At 35.4% G+C, this 24367-nt stretch overlaps 1 protein-coding gene across 6 annotated transcripts in view; it reads right to left on the reverse strand.

The window, feature by feature from the left end:
- The window catches only part of MAK (male germ cell associated kinase), an 80370-nt gene that overhangs the window by 5490 nt on the left and 50513 nt on the right, over positions 1 to 24367 (reverse strand). For 4 of the 6 annotated variants that reach the window (XM_072603802.1, XM_072603800.1, XM_072603801.1 and 1 more), the window contains 4 exons: positions 22466 to 22611; positions 3884 to 4015; positions 1920 to 1994; positions 765 to 884 (listed from right to left, as the gene is read on the reverse strand). In XM_072603802.1, the coding sequence (XP_072459903.1) occupies positions 765 to 884; positions 1920 to 1994; positions 3884 to 4015; positions 22466 to 22611 (473 nt within the window). The remainder of the gene's footprint in view (positions 1 to 764; positions 885 to 1919; positions 1995 to 3883; positions 4016 to 22465; positions 22612 to 24367) is intronic. The other 2 variants (XM_072603804.1, XM_072603803.1) reach the window with 1 other exon arrangement.

The following is a 24367-nucleotide window of genomic DNA, read 5'->3' on the forward strand; positions in this document are numbered from 1 at the left end:
AACATCTCTATTTGATATGGCATCATGTGTTCTCTTCTTGACCAATTTTAGGGATAGGGAGCTCCCTACTTTTCTAGGTAGACCATTCATCTGTCCTGCTATATTTGGGAAGTTCTTTCCTCACATCAAGCTAAAATATGCTTTATTTGCTTTAAAAGTACCATTTTAATGTTTGCTTAATTTTATCTGTAAAAGTGTAGAGAATTTGTGATGAAATCGAAGTTACCTCAGACATAGAGGCTCCATTTTGAATCACAGATTAAGCTTATGCCCTGAAGCTGGGTGGCCAAGGTACACTATTGCCACCTGGTAGTAGCATACCGGGGTAACTTTTTTTTGAGGGAACACAAGACCCTCTGGGGGCTAAATTTGAAAAATAAAAGTCATCAGATGACTGGATTTCACAGCTTTTGTGTACTAAGTAATGGGGCTATAGAGAACCGTCACTTACTGTGGGATCTTGGGCAAAGTCTCCTCACCTCTTTGGGTTTCAGTTTTTTTACTGGTGAAATGAGGGGAAGGGAGTTCTTTCCAGTTCTAAATCCTATGATCTCAAGAAGCCTATTGTGAGACCCAGACCAGCCTACTATGGGTTGCCCAGAACATGCTAATGAACCAACAGAACTCTGTTAGCAAAGTAATGACTGGATCAACGTAAACAAACTTAAAATGAACAATGGGTTTTTGATTAAGTATTTTAGCCTTCATAAAACAGTGATTACGTAACCTGTAGCTTGAAATTTACATAGTAGGACACTTCTTACCTGAAGTTGTGGGACCAAGAGGTGCTAAGTGTATCCTTTGGCCAGCTGAGCCAACTTCTTTTTTGTGAAATGAAGGGATATATCCTGGCTGGTTATAATTAGTATAACTTCCAAATTTTCCTATTGACATAGTATGAAGTTTTACAGTCAGATTATGGAAAAGCCAAAAATATTTTAGGCTGATTTTGAATAGTAAGACAACAAACTAGACATAGATGTTCATAATCATCAAGCATTATTATTATCAAAAGTATAAAATTTACATTTACACATTCTCTTCCTCATTGAGCTAACTTTTAAAATATGGCTATGTGTACTTAAGTAGAACTCTCTTATCTATATTGGCAAAAATATAAGAGCTTTATAATATAAATATATAAATATATAAATATAATTAAAAATAAATATAAAAATAATATAAATTTATAATAAATATTAAAAAAATAAAAATTATATATTTTTAGTTGAATTAGATTTCTTTGAATAGCCATTATTTAACATGGGAAAATAGGGTAGAATATGTGGAAATATTGTCAGTTACAGAATTACTGCCATTATATCTAACAGTATTTATTCCTCAAGATTGTTCCTAGTTAAAGAGAACATTTTCTCTATCCTTTCTCTACCTCCCTCTGTGCCACATTTCCCTCTGTCTTCTAATCCTATCTCTCAGAAGCAGATCCATCCTCTTCCCAGGTTATTATGGCCCTGGATGTCTTTCAGGAAAGGCAGGGAAGAGATTATGGATGGGAAAGAAACTGGAAGGAGAAAAGAAAGAAGGACAGAAAGGAGACACTACACAGAACCAATGGAACTTCCTTCCTTCCTCCTGTTCAAGGATTCTGCAAGAGGGATTATTTCATTTTTCCCAGACTCTTCAGCAATCCCTCTATTGAGAAGATAAGTGAAGAAGAAACTCTTTAGTTTTGTATTAAATGATACAGGACTCTAGCCATATCTCCATATTCTTAAGAGCTCAACAAAAAAAAAATTAGCAATCTAAAGTTAATGAAAAGAGCCTGATAGCTTTATTAATGGTTGAAATATAAAGTCGGTGTAGCAGCAAGCCAGTTTTGAGTACAAAGCAAGCAGAGAAAAGAAAAATGAATAAATATAGCGAATAAAATACACCAACCTCTAATAACCAAATATTACCTTTTGCTTCCTCTATTTTTTCAGGTAACATTTCTTTGCATGATAGCTTTTCAATTGGTTTAATTATGCTTTCTTCTATAAAGAAGGCAGATGAAAAGAAAGAATGAAAAGAACGAAAAAATGTCTTATGAAAAACAAGAAATAACCAACTCTCTCTCCTGTGTAACAGTTCACAACACCAACCAGCTGCTGGACATCTCCAAATAAATATCCAGTAGGCATCTAAAAGTCAACATATCCCAAATGGAACTCATTACCTTCATCTTCTAAACCTTGCCCTCTATTAAACTTTCTTATTTCTGTTGAGGACACCATCCTTCTAGTGTTACAGGCTTACAACCTCAAAGTTATCTTTATTCACCCTCTCTCACCTCTGTATTCAATCAGTTGTCAAATCTTGTAAATTCTACATTCATGATATCTCTCGTATCTGGCCCCTCTTTCCATTTACATGGCTACCACCCTACTCCAGGCCTTCGTTAATTCTCAGCTGGATTATTATAAGTCTCCTATATCAGTATATTCTTAACTGTAGCCTCTCCTCTCTAATTCATCATTCATACAGTTCCCAAAATAATCCTCCTAATGCACAGGTACGACCATGTTACTGCTGTCTAAGAATCTTCAGTGGCTTCCTATTGCCTCCAGAGTGAAATACAAACTCCCAGGTTGGCATTTTAGAGCCCTTCATAGTTTGACTCCAATCTGCCTTTCCACGCTTGATTCATATCACTTCATTTCACACACTGTACATTTTTTAACCAAACTGGTGCCCTCACTTTTCCATCTCCCATATCTGCACCTATGGATGACCTACATGAACTCACCTTAACCTCATTCCTAGAATCCTTAAGTTTTCTTTAGCCTCAACTTAGGCCCCCCCCCCTAAGGTGAAGGTTTTTAATGCTTTATCATTCAGGGACCCTTTTGGCAGTCTGGTGAAGCCTATGGAACCTTTTCAAAGAAACATTTTTAAAGGTATAAAACACAGGATTACAAAGAATTTATTACATGATATTATAAATTGTATTGTATTAAAATATAGCTATCAAAATATTTTCTTAACAATAATAAGTTCATGGACACCAGGTTGGGAACCCCCAAGGCAAGAGAAGCATTTTGTGGTCCCAGTGTTATTAGCGCTCTCTCCGGCCTCAAATTATACATAATAGTCACTGAATACATTGTGTTCCCCAATGGGACATAAGCTTCTTAAGGAAGCGACTTCGTTCTTTTTGTCTTTGTCTATCCCAAGCACTTGGCATAGCACCTTACTAGTAAGAGCCATTTAATAAAGATTTATTGAATAAATGAAAATAAGCTTTGAAAAAGATAAAGAAAAATCAACCTTTGAAAATAAGTGATTGTCTGTCAGAACAAGTCTGAAGTCAGTTCTCTATGCAGTAAATAACCATAGCAAATGTTATTTTCAATTGTACTCTTCTTTACTAATGAAGAAGTAAAGAGTATAGTTGATAATAACTTTGAAGATGAATTTCTTCATCTTGACCACTAATGGAAAACATATGATTAAATCATAATACTATAATCTCTTCTTTATTTCTTTGGACAGATTTGATTGCTTCAGTGTGGGGAATTCCCTTTCCTGATGCGCATTGGCTTCTCCTCTGTCACTTATAGCCTTAAGGAGTTGCTTGAAGCATTGAATGGTCACATAACCTACCTATGGTCACAATGGCTAGTATGTGTCAGAGGTTAGGCTTAAACCCAGGTTTTCCTGACTCCTAGGCTGGCTCTTTATGCCATGTTGGCTCTAGACTGACATCTAAGCAGTACAAAATGTTTGAGTAATCATTGCACAAATAAATCTTAAAGACAGAAGCTGGTGCTTTGACTTCATTCCAAAATATCTCTGTATATGGTGCATGTTCTAAAATCTTGTTAAAGGAAAAAAAATCCCAGGGAGAAAATGGAGTAAATATTTCTTTGACCTCCTGGTTTACCTGCATTAGACCTTTTGAAAGCAAGTCCTGCACCAATGGGCCCCAGTGGTTTGGAAAATATTGAATTATTCCAGGTATATGGATTTCCTTCTTTTCCATGGGTCAACAAAGACACATTCTTAGGATTGACACCTTAAAAAGGTAAGATAGTAATTTTAAAGGTTAGAAGGTAAACATAAAAGTTGAAGAAAGATAAAACAAGCACTCTCAAACCAAGAATAGAAAGAATTTTAGGTTAAAATGTTTTCAGGTATTGAGAATACTATCCTTACTTTTTTTAAAAGAATGAATGCTACCATGTTAAAATATTCTCGAAAAACATTCACATAGCACTTTCTAATAATAAAATGTCTTAGGATGTTATTTGCACTGATCCTTAAGTAAAAATGTTAACCTTTGATAAAATTCCTTGAAAAAATTCTGTTGCTGAAATTATTTTTCTTTTAAAAATGACAATTTGAAATTACTTGTGGATTTAGTTAATTAAAAATATAAGCACTATTCTCTTAGCTGCAGTCGTCAAAAAAGAATTGTTTTGTTAACTCTTTCAGATTTGAAAAAAAAGACCTTATTTTTATTTTTTATGAATTTTCTCCAAATTGCATATAAAACAATTTTTAACATTCATTTTTTTTAATTGAGTTCTAAGTTCTCTTCCTCCCTTTCTCCTTTCCACTTCTCTGAGAAGCTAAGCAATCTGATAGTTTATATATATCTTGCTAATTCTTTTCAAAGCAGATGGTAGTACTGGTAAATTGAACATCAGAATCTGAGTTGGAAATAATTTCAGAAGCCATTTAGGTCAACCCACAGTTGAATAGGAATAATTGGAAAGTGGTTGTCTTGTCTTTGACTGAAGATTTCCAGGAAGGAGGAACTTAAAACTACCCAAGACAGCCCATTCCATTTTTTGATAGCTCTAATAGTAAGGAAGTATTTCCTTAAATCAGACTAAATTTGAAGCTTCCACCAGTTGCTCCAGTTCTGCCCATAGGGTCAAGAAGAATAAATTTATTGCCTCTTCCACTTGACAGCCCTACAGATAGTTGAGATAACAGTCATATCCCACCTAAATCTTTCCTCTTCCATGCTAAACATCTGATGTTCCTTTGATTTTTGCATGGAAGAATCTCAAGGCGTTTTTCTACCCTTTAGGGCTCTTCCACTTACCCATCAATGTCCTTCCCAAATGAAGCATTCGCTGTTAAATACAATACTCCAAATATGGTCTGACCAGGTCCCAGTACAGCTGGATTGTTACCTCTGTGGTTTTGGACATCATCCTTCTTTTAATGCAGACCAAGATCACATTAGCTTTTTTGGTTGCCATAACACACAGCCAAAAGCGTCAGTTCTTTTTTGAGACAAAATTGTTATCTAGCTGCATTTTCTTCTTCTTGTACTTGTGAAGTTAATTTTTGGAACTTAAATGTAACACTTTACATTCATCCTTATTAAATTTCATCTGCGTAGATTTGACTCAGTTTTCTAGGCTGTAAGTATTTTGGTTCTCTTTCATCTAATGTTAGGTGTCTCTTCTAGCACTGTATAACTGCCAACTTGATAAGCATGTCATCTACACTTTAATCATTGACAAAATCCAACCATTTTATCATTGAGAAAAATGTTAAAAAAAAAGTACAGTCAGGCACAAAATCCTGGGGCACTCTAGAGGAGATACATCCTTTCAAGTTGACATGGAACCATTCTACTCTTTGGGTTTGGCCATTCAGCGAATTCCAAACCACCTAACTGGATCATTTAGTTCACCTCTACTGCATCTTTTCCTCAAGAATAGCATGAGAAGTTATGTCAAATACACTGCTAAAATAATCCAGGTAAATTACATCAACAGCATTTCCCTGATACACTAGAATAGTAAAATTGTAATAAAACATTTTTGGTCTGATATGACCCATTTTTAGAGAAACAACAGGGGCACTTTATGATCACTTCTTTTTTTCAAGATGTTAACTAACCATCTTTTAATAACATGTTCAAGAATTTGCCAGGAGCTGACTTCAGTCTCACTGACAAACATTAGTTTGCAAACATTATTCTCCTTTCCTTTTTGAAAATTAGGACATTTGTCCTTTTCCAATCCTGCTGTTCTCCATAACCTTTCAAAGATCATGGATAGCTTCAAGCACTTGGTGCAGCTGGTTACCATTTACTCTATATGGGGCAGGCAGGCAGCATGGTGAACAGTCATAGTCCTGGAGTCAGGAGGACCTGAGTTCAAATTTGGCCTCTGGGTAAATCACTTCTCAGTATCCTCATCTGTAAAATAAGCTGGAGTATGAAATGGCAAACCACTCTAATATCTTTGCCCAGAAAACTCTGAATGGGGTCAAGACAAATAGAACGTAACTAGAAACGATGGAACAGCAAATCCTCTGCTCCAGGAGTGCTGTCAGGTCCTTATGTCTGAGTTTTGGGGTAGGTCTGTGTGTGAATACATTCACTAAACTGCTCAACTCATTTACCCTCACTATTTCCTTTCTGCCCCTCTGAATTATGCTTCATTAAATCATCTCTATTGATATCATTACTTTATAAAAGCTTTAGTCAAAGAAGTAACATAAAGAAAAGCACATGAATGGCATTGTATTAGTCAAAAGAACCACAAAGTGCAACTTCCATTCAATTCCTGCTCCAAACCCCCAAGCTAAAAATTCCATTTTCATGGCCATTTTCTTTAACCCCCAATGAAGGAGTAGCTCAGTCTTGGCTCTCATTAAAACAAGAACTGAACACATGTAGTTGACTCAGAACTTGTTTAGCGATAAGGTTTCTTTCTAGTTTCTGAGCTGGCCAGTGAGTTCCTTATGCATCCATATCAATCTCTTTATCAGAATTATTCTAGATTTCATTCTTGAGAGTTTTCGATCTCTCTTTCTCTGTATAAGGGCTCTTATTCCATGGAATTTTACCTATCATGTTCTCTTAACCTTTGAAATCTGCACTTTCAAAATCTAGGTACGTGTGAAACTAGTCATGACTCTTGTTCTCCACCATAAAATTTAAGACGGAGTAAGTGATCACTATCCCACAAGGTTCTCTTCATTTCTGTTCCAGCAAGCAGTTCCTCCTGGTTAATGAGGCAAATGTAGAAGTTCTTATCTTAGTTCTAGATTTTGAAGGATAAAATTATCAAGGTAAATAAATTATTAGCTACTCTGATTGTGTGTGTTTGTGACAGAAAGTGAGAGAGAGACAGAGAGAGAGAGAGGGAGGGAGGGAGGAAAGGAGGGAGAGAGGAAGAGAGGGAGAGAGGGAGAGAGGGAGAGAGCGCCAAATCACAATATCACTTCTACCTTTATGTTCATCCAAGTACATTCCCTACTCAGGTTTCTAGATTTTCCTGTATGACTACATCTTAATACAATAATACAATATACTAGGAGAGGCACTGAATAGAGTTAGCTTTAAATCAAGAAGACCTGGTTTCAATTCTGCCAATGGCATATGCTATGTTATCATGGGCAAGTCACTTAACCTCTAAGTGTCCTCAAGCAATTTTCTTAAGACTGTAAGTTGCAGAGAAAGTTCCAATCTGCACTCATAGGAGGAAATTCCTTACTGAGAGATCCTTATGTTGATAAAATTGTATGTCTAGTCCAAAAAAAATATGCAATACTAATTATCCCTATCTAAAGGACCTATCCAGTCCTTTAGAATAAGATTTACTTTACAGAGGCATAGTCTACTTATGGATCTCAATCCACCAAATCTCAGTGATATTATTTATGAAATCCAATTTGCTTTCTTGAATTAGAATCTTTAGGTCACCTTGTCTGCTACCTAGCCTTTGTGCACTTGTATACAGAAAGGTGAAGCACTGGGTTTTATTCCTGTCTCCTTCTGGGGATTCTGTCTGCTTTGAGCTTCTGGGTGTCTCTGCAGCTTTTCTTTATTCCACACTATAACCACTGTCTAGAAGGGTTAGGGAGGCACTACTTCTTCTTCCTTTTCCATTCCAAGGTTTGTTGTTTTTTTTTTTTAAATTATAAGACCTGCAAGACTCCTGGTAAGTGTGCTTCAGTACTTTAAGAGAGTATGATTTTTACTAATTTGGGTATTCCTTTCAACGATGCTGATCACAACTCACTTGCAACTTGAAACATTCAAACTGCAATTTTTATTCCTGGCCTCTCATAAATCCTCCAAAGAAAATCTACCCAATATCTGAGAGGCCTTCTGAAGTTCCTTTAACATTCCATGGGTACCAGTACAGTATGATCTGTTCTCTTGATATATATCAATAACCCACCTCCTTTTTTCTGACCAGATATTTTCTTCACAATATTTGTTATATTGCTTCTTACGCTCAAGGTCTCATTGATAATGTCCTTCTGTAGCTTATTTATGGACACCAAATGTTTCTTTGTTACCCTTTAGATCTTGTAAAATTTTATTCTTTTGTAGACTTGTGTCTCAAGATTCACAGAGAGACAAATGACTTGAGAAATACCAGTGCTGAAAAAAGATAGAAGTTTGTGCCAGGATATAGTTTGGGACTCCTGAAAAGAGACAAATTTCCAAATGCAAATTCCAAGCAATATATTCCAGAATCTTCTTCCTGTTTACTTCTGGGTCCAACTAGTGTTCTTATCCAAGACATTTATACAGGTAGACTAGTTAAATGAGCTCCCCATGCAATTATATGTCATAATCTGGATAAGACCCATTCCTCAGCTATTTATTTTTTCCTGTACATATTGTTAGGCTGACCCCTTTTCAATTATTGTGAATATCACTGAAGAAGTTTTATTAAATATTTTAAATTATTTTATTATAAACAATAAACAAAAAAGAAGAGAATCTGTAAAAAACAAACAAACCATAGAATTTACAACTAGGAAGAACATAATTAATGAACAATCAACAAGCAAAGAAAATGCTTTTACTCTGTGCGAATGTCCTCGCGTCTTTCCAAGTCTGTTTCACTCCTTTTGGCTTTCTTTTCTTTCCTTTATATAGTTACAGTCAATTTATATGCAGTTTTGGTTTATCTTGCTTTGTATCACTTCATATAAGTCTTTATATATTACTGGCATTTATTATTGTAATAGAACCTTAATACTCCAATATACTAACAATCCATTATTTATTTGAAGCTCTGTAATTTTCTGAGTCTTGCTACAATCAGCATAATGTCATTGCAAAAGTCCCTCTTACATTTATTTGAATTCTTCACAAGCTATCTTTCATGAAAGTGAGGAGCACTTTGCCAGTGAGCATATGTTGCCATTATAAGCCTTTTTTCATATTAATAATCAGGGGACAGGAGAACAAAGTCATTTCCTTGGTTACAATGACCAAGAAACTATTTGTCATCTTAACATATATATGGGGAAGCCCTTTGCTGGAGAGACTTAAGGAATGCATTTTATGCTTCCAATTCACATTTACTACAATCAATAAATAACAAATGCAATCTCTAAATCCATCAGTAACCTGTGGCTCTAATAGGGATTTAATGTACAAAAAATGTTTGCAAAATTCACTGTTCACTTTTCAGCTATGTTAAAAAGATAATCTCACCATGTATGAAGATTGTTCTCATATGTTTTTTTAGTGATGGATAAGTAGACATATGGACTAATGATCTCTGAATCACATAATTCTGTCCATGATTTTTCTAATTATTCTAGATCTTTCCTTCTTACAGACATCTTAAAAATTTATCTCAGTGGTTTCAAAATTGAGTCACCTCCAGATACCTTCCTTATTTTATATGATTCATCTATTCTTTGATTTCATCTTTAGGATTATGCTCTTAAGAGACCAAATATAATCATTCTACTGCTATCAGTGATGAAAACCATAAACAAGACAGTCTGTTTTGTGTCTGTTTGTAATGTTCCTTTTAGGTTCATCTATAAATGTTCTTGTGATGATCTGCCTTAGACTGACTTAATGCCAAACTTTTTGCAGATGTTTTCCCCTCCATTACCTTTTGTTTTGTGAATTAATAATGCTGAACCATCTTCCTCTGTAACATTTTGTAATTAAGTTCATAATCTAAGCTGGTGCAATTTTTAGCTGCCATGTCTGTCCTCTCACCAAAAGGTGATTCATACCTTTAGGGTCCTATTTGATCTTCTCTCTCCCTCACCTCTTCCCTATATCCAACCAATTACTAATTCTATATCCATAATATCTCTTGCATCTGTCCACTTTTCTCTGGTCACATGGTTATTACTCTAATTTAGATCCTTATCACCTATTGTTGTTGTGTGTTCATCCTTCATTTTCAAAGACCATGACATTAGAGAAATGATGACATGACTTGCACTTGACTTTGTTTTGAGTGAGGGAGGACTATGCAAAGTCACCAGCCTCACTTTCTCCTCCTGAGCCATCTGGATCCAGTGATCAGATATTCATCTGGAGACAGCCCAGGATAAAATGGGAGACATTGGCCTATATGTCAATGTAGTAAGAGCTTTCTAATTTATCCCATTGTCTTCAGCTTCACGGCTCTCCACTCTATCCATGTAACTGCAAAAATAATATTTCCAACACACTTGTCTGATTACGTCAATTCCCTGCTCAAACATGTACCATGGTTCTGTGTTGCCTCTAGGTTTAAATAGAGTCATTTAAAGATCTCTACAATTTGGTTCCAACCTAGAGATAACAATATATTTGCCTGGAGTTATGCAAAAATAATGAAAAGGGCTGTAAATTGAAAAGGAAGGAAAAAGAGAGAAATTTGCCCAGCTACATTAGTTACCTAAATCAGTTGGACTGTAGTTCCAATATAAATAGGATAACAGAAGAAACATTCAGAGGTTTTCAGAAGACAAAATTTAAGAAAGCAACCAGCAATGAAACCTATGCTTTACAACACTTATAAACAAATGCACAAAGAATAAGTGAACAAAGTGAACTAGAAATCTAAAGGCAACAAGGAAAATTTTAGCCCAACAGTATTACGGAGACATGTTCCATGTATGACTCTGGAAGGGTTTAACTTATTCAAAGGGAACAGGACAGGAGAAGGGAACAAGTAGCATTGTATAATTAAACAGGCACATTCATGAAGAGATCCAGAAATCAGAATGGTGGGGAGATAATGGAGGCAGAAACAAATGTAAATATTCTCATTAGACTACAGAGCATCTGCACAGAAAGAGTAAAGGATGAAGTTGGGAGAAAAAAGCCTAGCATGGAGACAAGATAAAATAGTGATAGGGGACTTTACTTGTCTAACATTAGCTAGAACTCTCTGTTGAAAGAAGAACAGCAAATTATTTCCTGGTCTGTCTTAAAGAAAACTTTATCCTTCAAAAGTTGAAAGAAGCAATGAGGGGAATTGTAATTCTATGCCTGATTTACACTAATAAAGAGGACCTGGTTGCAAATAGAAATGATGAGAGTCTTAGGGGAGTTAGTGGTAGAGTTTGTGGTAAAGGAAAGCATATTTTAGGAAGGCAATTTTCAAAGCGTTCAGAGAAGTAAATGATAGGAATTTAACAAACTCAAATTCTTCCAAAGAAGTTAGCCTTCCTTCCAAGGAAGAAAACTTTGAATGATGAAATTCTTAAGACAATAAATAATTATGACAATGATTGGAGGGAACTTTCTAAAGAGATAGATGGTGAGGGGAAATGGAATAATGATGAGGATGTTATCTCAACCTTCAAAAAAAAGAAAGAGCACAGAGTTGGCAAGCTATTGGTCCGACAGCTTATCTAACTCTAACTCCTGGGAAAATTCTAGAATGGATCATTAAAGAGGTGGTTGGTGAACATCTAGAAAGGGCCATCATAGCTTCATCAACAAGACCATTAGACTAACCTGATTTTTTTTGACAGGATTACTAAACTAGAATTACTACACCAGTATTGAATAGAATACTTGTAGATATAATTTTCCTGGGTTTTAGTGAAGCTTTTGATGAAGCTATTTTTGTGGAGAAAATGGAGAGATAAGGATTAGATCAAGGAATCAAAACATGTGGGCCAATGCCCATAACATTCCCCAATGAAATGAAGATTAAAATGTAATTGAGAAATACTTAACAAGATAAACAAAAACACAACATAGAAAATGTTAATTTATGGTTTTCTAAGTCATATGTAGCCTACAAGCGATCTATTTCAATTTGAGTCTGACACCACTGCATTAGATGATAACACAGACAGATGGATTCATAATTGCCTGGATGCCCAGACTCAAAGAATAACAGCTGTCAATGGTGCAACAGTGACTTGGCAGGAGGCCTGCTGTGAAATAATCCTGACGCCGTGTTAATATTTTTATCAGTGACTTTGATAAAGGTGTAGATGACATGCTCATCAAATCTGCAGATGACACAAAGCTGGAAGGAATAGCTAACAAACACGTTGCCGGTCACAGTATTTCCTCTTCATACATCCTATTTTGCCATCAAACTCAGCGACCCCCAAGCTGTTCATGCTCTACCCTGCTAGAATTATATGGTATTTCCTTTGTGTACATTTTATGTTCACTTATTGAAGTGCATGATTTCTCCTCAGCAGAATTTCCCTAAAGAGTAAGGGCTATTTGATTTTTGTTTTTGTATTCCCAGCACCTAGTATATTGTCAGGTATATAGTAGACACTTGATAAATGCTTGAACCGAAATGAATTACATACAATATTATTGGTGAATCACTGTCAATGTTCTCTGAATAAAACTGCTGTATAATTTTAATGATAGAACTTAATCCCAAAGGAATGTCTGAGATGTATTTCATTCTCTTCCTTGAAGATATGGGGCCTTTTGGGAGTGAAATACTGTATATATTGTCAGTCATTGTTAACATGTTTGTAGGTTTTGTTGAACTGCCTTCTTTTACTCTTTTTTGGGTAACCTGTGTTACAAGTGATAGCTCCATGCATAGAGGAGTGGGGTAGAATATATTTGGAAATGAATGGGATATGACAAAAAGTATCATAATTTTAAAAAAGAAAAATAGTGGAGAACAGAAGGAAAGATGTTATAATTAAAAAAAAAGAAATGTAGGTCAATGAATGTAATGTCATCTCCTGACAAAACTCTAAAGTAATTGAGAGACAAATGGAAGTATTGATCACAAAAAGCTAGTCTGATTACATCAAAGGCATGCCAGGCCAATCATATTTTCTTCTTGAGTTTAAAATAGAGGAGTGGGAATGCTATAGTTCAAGCTTACAGTACCTATATTTTAGCAAAACACTAAAATTCCTGCTGTTGTTGTTGATAAGATAGAGGAGAGGTAGACTAGGCAACAGTATGGTTAGATGTAAAAGCAGTTGAGGCTGGATTCATTAATAATTCAGTGTCAGCTTGGAAGGCAGTCTTTGATAGATTGACCCAGGGATTTACTTTTCTTGTGCTACTTAACATTTTTATCAAAGGCACAGATGGTATGGATATTGAATTTCTACATAACATAAATTTAGGATGGTTAATTAACCTATTCCATGAGTCAGGATCCAGATAGATCTTGAAAGCCTAAAATGTTGGGTCAAAGCTAACATAGCATTCCTTTTTCCCACCTCCAAATCTTTGCACAGGCTGTCCCCCATGCCTTTAAAACTCTTCCTCCTTACTTCCACATCTTAGAACCTCTAGCTCCCCCCAGGGTTCAGTCAAAATGCCAACTTCTTGAGGTTTTTCTTGATTCCCTAGTTGTTAGTGCTCCTACCCAAATCACTATATATTAATTTTGTATATATCCTTTGGTATATTTGAAATTATCTGTGAACATGCTATATGCCTCTAGCAGAATGTAAACTGTCTTTCTCTTGTATTTACGTTCCCCGGAACCTAGCATAGCACCTGACGCTTAGTAGGTCCTCCCTAATAAATGTGTTGATAAGACTAAATGTGATAGGGAAAAATGTGAAATTTTATACATGTACAAGAAGTCAACTTCACAAGTATAAGATGGGAGAGGCATGATTAAATGGCAGTTTGTCTAGGTCAGGGGTGAGGAACCTGCAGCCTTGAGGCCACATGTGGCCTTGTAGGTCCTTTTGACTGAGACCAAGTTTTACAGAAGAGATTTTTTTATTAAGAGCATTTGTTCTGTGAAGCTTGGATTCTGTCAAAGGGCCGCATTTGAGGACCTAGAGAACCACATGTGGCTTTTAGGTTGCACGTTCCCCAGTCTTGGTCTAGGTCCTAGATTCTAGGGGTTTCAGTGGATTGAAAATGTCATTGTGTATAGAATGTTGGCCTTCAAGTTAGGAAGACCTGAAGTTGAAACCTTCCTCACACATTTATGAGGTGGGATACTGTCAGTCATTCTCAGCCTTAGTTTGCTCATCTATAAAACTGGAATACCTCCTATGGTTGCCACCAACCTCCTATGGTTGTTGTATTAAATGAAATAATTTATGCAAAATGATTAGCAAGCCTTAAAGCACTATATACATGCTTATTATTATTTTTATTATTGTTCTTGTTGTTATTTTATGTATCCAAGTGAAATATGGCAGACAAAAAGGACTATTACTCTCTTAGGCTGCATTAAGAAGTATTGTGTCAAAAATGAAGTATTGGTAGCTCCTTTGTACTACACTATAGTTAGACCACATCTGGAGTATTCTAGTCAATTCTAGGTATCATAGTTTAGAAAGGGTCGACAAACTACAGCGCATCCAAAGAAAGGCAATCAGGTTGGACATTGGGCCCTAGGCACTGTGCATTTGAGGACACTTAAAAAGAACTGGTGCACAGGATGAAGCATAGGTATATGATAACTACTTTCAAGGACTGTCATGCGGAAATGAGTTAGACTTGTTTTGCTTGCACGGGGAGGCAGATTTAGGTTTCATATAAGGATAGACTTTCTAACGATCAGAGCTATTCCCAAATGGAATGGATATTGGGTACCCCCTTGCTGAAGGTCTTCAAGCAGGATGACCATGGGTCAGGAAGGTTGTAGAGAAGGTTCTCGGTCAGGAACAGATCCTACTACATTGTCTTTGAGGTCCCTTCCAACTCTAGATTCTGTGTGTGAGACAGAAAGAAGTTAGGTAGATACAGCATTGTTAAGAGTAATAATGAGAACTCATAAGTAGTCCAAACCTCTCCCTTTTAGAATTCAAAACCAACAAGCATGTTACTTTTATTTCATTTATATATTATGATAGTGTTATATTACAGTGAAATTATTTTTTAAACTTTCTGGAACTCAGACTGAAGATATTGAGGTCCCAATCAAAATCTTAAAAGCTGAGTATCATTTTCTATAAACTAGTCTTAGGAAAGGGATATCTGTTCTCTTTTCCTGTAATCAAGTTAAGTTATCCAAGAGAACCATGGTTTGTAAAATGAAATATAATGAGCTTTTCATTTGCAGAATTGAAATGGTGCTCCTGATTTCTTTGTGTGTCTATAGGTGCCTTACACATGAAGCTAGCATTCTAAATCCAACAACAAAAATTTATTAAGCATCTACTACGTGCAAGGCATGGAAGATACAAAAATGTAAGTGAAATGAGTCCTGTTCTCAAGAAACTTCCACCCTAGCTCAAGGAGAAAAACTCATGTACTATGATTGGGGGATAGCAATGCTACTGGCATTTTTGATGTAGGAATCACCAGAATGTAGAAGAACCTAAAGGGGATTGTCATTGGGTTTTACTCCTCAGAAGAGCTATTCTTGAATGGAAAGCATGAACTGTTGGGCTATGTTTATAGCAGAGTAGGATTACACTTCCTTGTACTACCTGTCATCCCCTGCTGGGTTTCTTAGCATGACCACTGCCTGAATAGAGTCTTCTTTGTAAATGAGACCAATTTAGAACAACAGTATCAGAATCTCATCTTATTTAACACAATGGCATCCATTAATTTATCAAGAGAAAAAGGGATAAGTATTTACTTTTACAAATATTATCTCATTTTGATCCTTACAACAACCCTTAGAGGGAGGTATTATTATAAGCCCCATTTTACATTTATCGAAATGGAGGCAAACAGAGGTAAAGTGACTTGCCCAGGTTTAACAGCTATTGAATGTCTGAGACTCAATTTGAACTCTGGTCTTTTGTACTCTAGGTTCAGTGTTCCATCCACTGTCTCACCAGTCAGGCACTGGTCATGCAAAACTAATTTTCAGTTAGATAGAGAATTAGAAAAACTTTACATAACTATTTATAGCTTTTATGATTCAAACAACATCAGTGTTATAAATACCTTCTGCAGTGTTAAATTTATGGATTAAATGAATTAAAGGTGCACCTACTGTTATTATAAAGAAGAGCAAGTCAAACTAAAGGTGCATAGATTGTTACTCTAAATGATATTATCACTGTGATATTTTGACTCTCCTATAGAGTTGAATTAAAATGAGTTAAAGAAATCAACTTAGAATTTAAAAAATACTACATAAAATAGAGATTTTAAGATAAAATAAGATCTGCTAGAAAATTTTTTTAAAATGATTATCACCAATCTTCTCTGTAACATTGCAGTCTCATTTCCAAATTCAGAGAGAATAAACCTCCACATCCATGGTCCTTATTGTCCTCAGGAGAGTCCCCAAGCTCTTCTCCAATGACCTAAAATGTCACTGTCAAGGGCATTGTATTCAGGATTGTTCTAGTTTATGTGTGCATTTTCCATAACTCTCTGGATATTGGGATAGTATAACAAGTACAAGGCTTTGTCACTATTGAAATTTCACAAAACTTAATTGACATCTTTTTTAGAGATTTTTATTTCTACTTCTTTATTTTTATTTTTCTAACTTGTTGTACCCTTTCCTATTCCTTATGCTCACAATAGGGTCTAGGGAATTTACAGATTTAAAATCAAAAGAACTGGAAGAAGGGCCCTTATAAATCACCCTAACTTTTATCTAATAGATGAGGGAAATCAAGATGCAAAAATGTCACTTGGCTAAGGTCACATAACTGGCAAAATTCATCTCATCCATTCCCTTGCCTGAAGCATGAATGCCTTCTATAATAGTATTGCTGAAAAATGGTAATCTAGTCTCTGTTAAACACTTTCAGTGTCAGTGAACTCATTACTTTCTGATACATCCTTTTCATACTGAGCTAAAATCTGTACTCTTGTAGCTTCTCCTGATTGGTCCTGCTTCTGTAAGGTTATATAGATTCAGATATGGAAGAGACCTTAGAGGTCATCTAGTTCAAGTCCCTCATATTACAGATTAAGAAACTGAGGCAAGAGAAGTGAAGTGAGTTGCTGACGTAACACAGGCAGTAAGTGGCAGAGGCTGGCTTGAAGCTCTAGTCCTTTAATACCCAGCCTAGCAAGCTTTCCATTGCATAACAAGCCTTCTGGGACCAAGTAGAATAAGGCTAATCTTTCTTTTACAAAAGAACTTTTCAATTATCTGAATAAAATTTCATTATCCTTCTAAGTCTTCTCTACGGTAACAACCACCAATTCTTTTAACTAATCCTGTGAAGGATTCACAATTTTAATTGTCACCCACTTCTGGACAGAGCAATTTATTTATTTATGTCTCTCCTAAAATGTGGTACCCAGAACTAACTACAACAGTCTAAGACCCAGGGCTCCTGAGACCTAATCCAATACTCTTTCCAGGATTTTCCATTATTTCCAAAAACTTCTTTTATGGGATTAGCCCTAAAAGCACAGGCATCTCTTGTCTTTCAGTTAGATATTTTATATCACCCTCCTGCATTAAAAAAAAGTCATTGAGGAAGGAGAAGGGAATGGTAACCATGTTAAAATATAGACCATGCAGGTTGTTCTTTTCTTTTTTGTTGAAATAAATAATTGGGAAAGAAAAAGAAGATTAAGGATTAAAAAGTGTGTAGGAAATATTTTAATATAGCAAAATAAAGAAAAGAAGAGGAAGTAGAAAGGGAATAAGATTTGGAATAAATAGAATAGGTAGGAAAGAGACTGGGGACCAAGGGTAGATGCCCTCCTTATTTCAGAACTGATCTTATTATACTGAAATGTAAAATTTAGCTAATAATATGTAATGAGAGTTTATTTAGTATATCCTTATCTTTTTAAAAATAAAAGTATTATATTGAGTCTTTAAAACATGTTGAAGATAAAGAAGAAAAAAGTAGAATAATATTTGGGGAAATAAATTGCAATTTAGAAAATGCTAGAAATTAAGGTAAATGATCGGTTGAAAACACAATGAAGACTGAGGAGAAAGGACAATGTTTAGGAGAGGAGAAAAGAAGCCATACAACACTTTGCTTTGTTTCACAGAGAACTCACTTTATTTAATGTCTACGTCTATGATTTTGTAAGACTGTTGGCTCTTTGCAGAAGAAAAGTCATTTCTTTTCAAAATGTAGACAGATTTTGGCCATCTATGTACTCCAGGACCTCGAGGACTCAGGTAGCCAGCCAGCTATGGAGGAAGGGAAGCTTCAGAACTGCAAGGACATCAGTAAAACCCGCTGTCCTCAGTGGACCTTTAGAGAAAATCAGGGGTTCTTGGAAAGGGGGAGCTACTTCCAAAGGTCGAAAATTAATACAAATAAGCTTGAGTGAACTGTCCTACGGAAGTTAATCCAGTTAATTTGGGGACAAGTTAACCACAAAAATTGACTGCAAATATATTCTGTAGATGTTATATTCAAACTTCATCTTTGTGACAATTTGGTTAGGATTTCTTCTATTACCCTTGGTAATTCTCTACCCCTCTTCTTCCCCAGTTGAGCCCTAAAGCCTTCTACTGCTTTTAGAGCATAGTGTAAGTCCCTGCCAAAAATGTCAATAACATAAAAGAAGAAAAATCTCCTTGGATCAGACTTTAAAGATATATATGTACATATATATATGTATATATATCTGTGGACTCAAGGCAATTAAAAATGGCATTTTTTAAACATAAAGGTCGTTTTCTTCTTTACAAAAATTAAGTTTTGGTGAAGAAAGCAATATTTTACATAATATCTCTTTTGATAGCACTTATCAATAATAATTGGTGCATTTTCTATTTTCCCTTTGAACATGAATGAACTACTAAAATAAAGTTATCTAATGTTACATTTGAAGCTTCACTAATTTGGACTAATTGAGTGGAAAGACCAATCTGAAATACAGTGAAGTATAAAGTGCAAAATATTTTCAAAACATATAACTGTAAGAAAATTGTATTATTTTCAAGTAAACACAGTAACTCAGTAGGGTGATGGCAAATGAAGTCACTGGGGACTTCTTTAATAAACAGAAAAGCATAATCTTAGCATGTTCACTGATTATCAATATAAATATGTATATGTATATACATACACATATAATATGTACATATATATAAGTTCTACAGAAAAAAGATAAGCTAAATAAAGTCATAGAATTTTAGAGCTGGAAAGTATCTCAGAGATAATTTAGTACAATCCATCAATTCATAAATGAGAACACTGAAGCCCAAAGAGGTCTATTTAGTGACTTCCCAAAGTCATTTCACTAGTAAACAGGGCCAGAGCTATAATTCATCCATCCTGACTCACAGTTTAAGCCTTTCTGACACATGAAGTGCTTTCCTTGCAATTTTATCACCCTGTTGATTTACTTAGTATGTTCTTTCTCTCCTGTTCACCCTCCTCCAATTATTAGAACAAATGCAAACTTCAACCCAGCTTAGTCTGAATTACTATATATTTCAAATTAATGTGATTTAACTATTTCACATACCTCCTGAATTTTCAGCCTTTTAATTTGTGGCAGAATACTTTTTATTATGAAATGATTACTTTATAATAACAGATAACTAATTTTCATTTACTTTGAGGTCTGGAGAAGGAAAAGATTATTGATTGTTATTAGAATTCAAAAACCTTGGAATAGTGTAAGAATTCCAAATGCCATTCATATTTTAGTAGTCAAACTGTGAAGAATATTTCTAGGCATAGGCAGTGTTACATTCTATGAATGTAACAAGAGTTGAGGACCTAAAGGCTGAAGGGACCCTGAGAAACTAACTTAGAAAAACTACTGTCTGTCAAGGAAAAAACTCAAACAACATTCCTAGGGGGGCAATTATAGATACTGAATTTGATTCTGGGAGCTGGTTGCACAGTTTATGTGCATACTTCTTACACCACTGGTTGTTCATCAGTAAATTGTTCAATTGTCCCTCTTAATCCCCAAAATTTCATTTCTAGGACTTGTTTGAATTCATTCTTGGTATCCAACATGATAACATGTTAATGGTGGTACAATGGGACTTTGATCCTTTTCTGCATCTCACCAATTATAAACCATTCCTATCTTCCTATCAAGTAACTATTCTGTGAGTCATGTCTGCTCGAATAAACTGTTAAAAATAACTGTCTTTTTTGCAGCAAGTGTATACTTAAAGCATCAAGAGATCCACAAAAGAGAGTGAAAAGTTTCCCTTTGTTTTCCCCATTCCCCACTCCCTTCCCTCCATCCCCACCACCTAAATCCGTTAGGGCCCAAAAGGTCCTAGCCTCAACCTCGCAAGGAGCCTACAAAGGCTCTTGAGTAAGGGAGAGAAGGATGTGGAGAGGACAGAGTCACTGATTGGGGTTTACATTTAGCCTTTGATGATTTCCTCTTGCTGTGAAGGTCAAACCAATTGATATTCAAGCTTATAATTATTTACTACTTTCTCAGAATGCCTTTGGAATTAGCCTCAATTCTCAGTTTGAAAATAAGAGTGCGATACTTTCATTGTGATGATTACTTTTCATGAGTGATGTCTGGAAAACAATTTTTATGGCTAGCTACTGGGGCAATGTGTGAAAAGCCCATTAAATGATATAAATATTCACTAAAGCAAATTTACCAATATCTAACATCTACCCACTACTATGGTGCTTCAGTAGAAAAAAAATCTTCTACCTGGCATATGAAAGGGCAGAATTATATTTAAAGAATACTGCCTGATGAAATTAGTAACCAAAGAACAATTAAAATAGAGAAGGATGTTGATGGTAGAGCTTCAGATGTTTTTGTAGCTCCTGTACTGGATTTTCTTCACATCAAAAAGACCATCATGAAATCCATAGTTGATACAATAGTAATTGCTTCAAGTTTTCTTACCCTAATTTGAAAATGTCTTATTTATTAATTCTGCATTTGGTGGATTATATGTATGCATACTAATTCAAATTAGGGCTCAACTTTGAAACTAAAATGGCAAAATTAAAGCCATAACTAGAGTGGGGCAACTGGGGCTTTGTTCCAAGGCACTGAAAATTAGAGGGCATGAAATGTAACATATGCTCTCCTTTAGCAGAGTACAAATTACTATAGTAACTAATTCCCCTCTCCCATTCAACTAAATTTGTTTTCTTGCTTCTTGTATTATTTCACATCATGAATTACAAAGTACATCTGAGGGCAGATTTTGTGCTTTTCCCAGATACCAATAGTGCTAACTACACACTTGGTAATATCTATATCTAACATAAGTTGTAACTTATCTGCAATAATTACAATAAAATGTAGGATTTAGTAAATAGAACTGTTCCAGAAAGTATTGTTTTAGGAAAATTTTCTTTCACCATAATCATAGTTATGGTTCAAAATTCTTGAGAGAGACTTCTCAAGAGACCTCTCTCAAGAACTTTGGATTTGATTGTGGGACATGGGAGACACTGGCACAGGACTACTCAGCATGGTGTGCCCACATCATAAAAGGTGCTGTGCTCTATGAGCAAAAGCAGAAATGAAACAGCACGAAGGAAATGTAGGACGCACAAATTTGGAGTAACCACCCCAAATGTTTCCATGGACTATCTGTGCCCAACCTGTGGTAGAGCATTCCGAGCTCATATTGGTCTGATAAGCCATAGTCATATACATTGAAACTTCACTTTATCATGGTGATGTCACTTTGGTCCTCTTCGAAAATGAAGGACAACAGCCAGCCAAGTTATGGTTCAATTATTTGGAAAGAGTGGGCAATTAATGACTCATATTTACAAATAATATAAAAATTATGGATGTGGCTTTGGAATGTATTTAATTTTCTTGCTTAGCCTTGGGGGATAATAGTATATAATCTTGCATTCCTTTATCATGATAACAACTCTGGATGCATTTTTATGCCACTGAAAATAGGCTATTTGTAATTTCATTTCTTTCCCTACATTAGCCCTCTCCTGAAGCTCACCTGTTGCTCCCTTTCTTGTTCTTGCCTCAAAACCCTTCTCCCTTGTTTTAGTTTCTTCCATTATACCAGTCTTTAATGTAATACCTTGGATATTATAACGCTCTTGGTTATACATCAACTAATGGCAGGAGAAGAGACCCAGAGGAATTGATAACTGAGTGAACTTAGGTAAATTAATTCATCTCTCTAGGTCTCATCTGCAAAGTGAGGAAGCTGATATTCAAGTTCCATTCCGGATTTAAATTTCTATGACTCTGTGATTCTAAATGTACTGAATGGCAGGGCAAATATTGCCTAGGATTCAAAATTTGTTATAGAGAGAGATCAGGAGTTGAGTATATACGTGTGTGTATATGCACATATATAGATTAGTCCAAATTAGAATTTTTAAATAAAATGGATTCAAACATTCTAGTATGAATACATACATAGACAGATGATTCTTTTTTGCCTTTCATAAAAATTATCCAAGTCATTTAATTCATTATAAGTCTTTTACTTACCTGGAAGGTATCTTGATTGTCTCAAGTAGTACTGTTTGGCAGCTGAACCGGACGAAAAGTCAGAATCATTTTTTAAGACAGCAGCAGGCAAACTCCTGTTTTCCCCTCCTGACTGTTTGGAGTCTGAAGTTATGGGTTCTGGTACACTGGAAGTAAATTTATAAAATAGTATCAGAGTATACAAAATGAAAATGCTCTTTTCTTACTTACTCTTCATAAATCCTTTCAGAACAGCTAATGTGATACCTTAAATGATCCCAAAAGCTTTCTTTAACAGAAATATTGGTTGGCACCATTGTCAACTAGCTGTTAACCTTACTCTTCAATTTATAGTATGGTGAACAGAAAATCATTTCATATTTATTACATTGGGTGACATTAACTAATTGGTTAAACAGACTGCTTAGTAAGTTATGTATAAATGGTTCTTTCAGAAAAGGGACATTTTCTTAATTTAATAGGTCACAGGTTTATAATCAGTCTAAAGATAATAGGAAGGTAGAACAACCATGGTTACCTTAAGTCAAGTGTGTTAGAGTTAGCTCTGGTTTCAAGCTAATTGTTACATTTTTAGTGTGAACTTCAGATATCACACTTGTTACAGTTCTGATAACTGCAATGGCTACAAATCAGAGTTTGTTTGATTTTTTTTGTGTGTGTGTATATATTTTCCTCCCCAAGTCTGGTTGTCAACACACTGTCAAACACTGTGTAAGCTCAGCAAGAGTGTGTTAGCTTAGGGAATGAAGTTATCATCAGACTGGAAGCCTGGAGATTGTTGGCAATAGTAACATTGGCATGATTGGTAAGGTACAAAAGGGTGTTTTGATTTATGGGAAGGGGAGGATAAGGGAGGGATTGCTGTGGGGGGGGGGTTGGTTAACTAATAGGAGGGCACGGTAGTGGGTAGAAGAAAAGCAATAGGTCAAAGAGGCATATAAAAAGATGTTTAGATTTATGGATATGGGAGGATAAGGGAGGTGGGGTATAGGTTAAGTAATCGGAGAACAAGGGAGCAGGTTAGGAGGAATAGGAAAGTTAGAGAAGTAGAGAAGTTAGGAGGGATAGGAAAAAAGAGATATGCACAAACATAAAAACAAAGATTAAGAGTTGAATCTCTTAGGGAAAGTATATGTTTATATTTGTATGTATGTGTTTGTGTATATATGTATACATGTATGTAGATATATCTATCTCTATCTCTATCTATCTATCTATCTATCTATCTATCTATCTATCTATCTATCTAAATATATCTATGCTTAATTGTAGCCTGGGGAGAGGGTGGAAGGGGGAGGAAGGGGAAAAAAATCAAAGTAAAAAGTGTACAGCAAAGAACAAAAGAAAACCTACAAGGAGACAAAGAAATGATGGGAGAACTATCAACATTATTTAACATATAGGCTTTCTTGAAATAGAAAGTTATTGCAATATATTCTGAATCCTCTCCTACATTTGGCTGTGCACATGACATGGTTTTTTTCTTATTTTATATTTAAGTTAATGTTTCTTGTTCTCATTATGTATTTAAGTTTCAGTATTTGTCTAAAATTTTAAAAAGATTTTAAAAATCATTGCTATTTACAGTGTCTTAAGATTTGTAAAGTGTTTTATAATTCATTATCTCATTTGAATCTCACAACACCCCTGCCTTAATTTGTTGTAAAAATTTTAGAAAGTTGCCTAATTAAAATAGTTTAGGATGTGGACTGAATAGGATTGGAAGATTTGTGCTCCAAAATGTAATTTCCAGTTAGTGTACCAATATATGCTTGCATGGGGCAGCTAGGTGGTGCAGTGGATAGAGCATCAGTGCAGGAGTCAGGAGGACCTGAGTTCAACTCTCACCTCAGACACTTGACACTCACTAGCTGTGTGACCTTGGGCAAGTCACTTAACCTC

Source organism: Notamacropus eugenii, chromosome 4 (genome assembly GCF_028372415.1).
Source record: "Notamacropus eugenii isolate mMacEug1 chromosome 4, mMacEug1.pri_v2, whole genome shotgun sequence".
Taxonomy (NCBI): Eukaryota; Metazoa; Chordata; class Mammalia; order Diprotodontia; family Macropodidae; genus Notamacropus; species Notamacropus eugenii.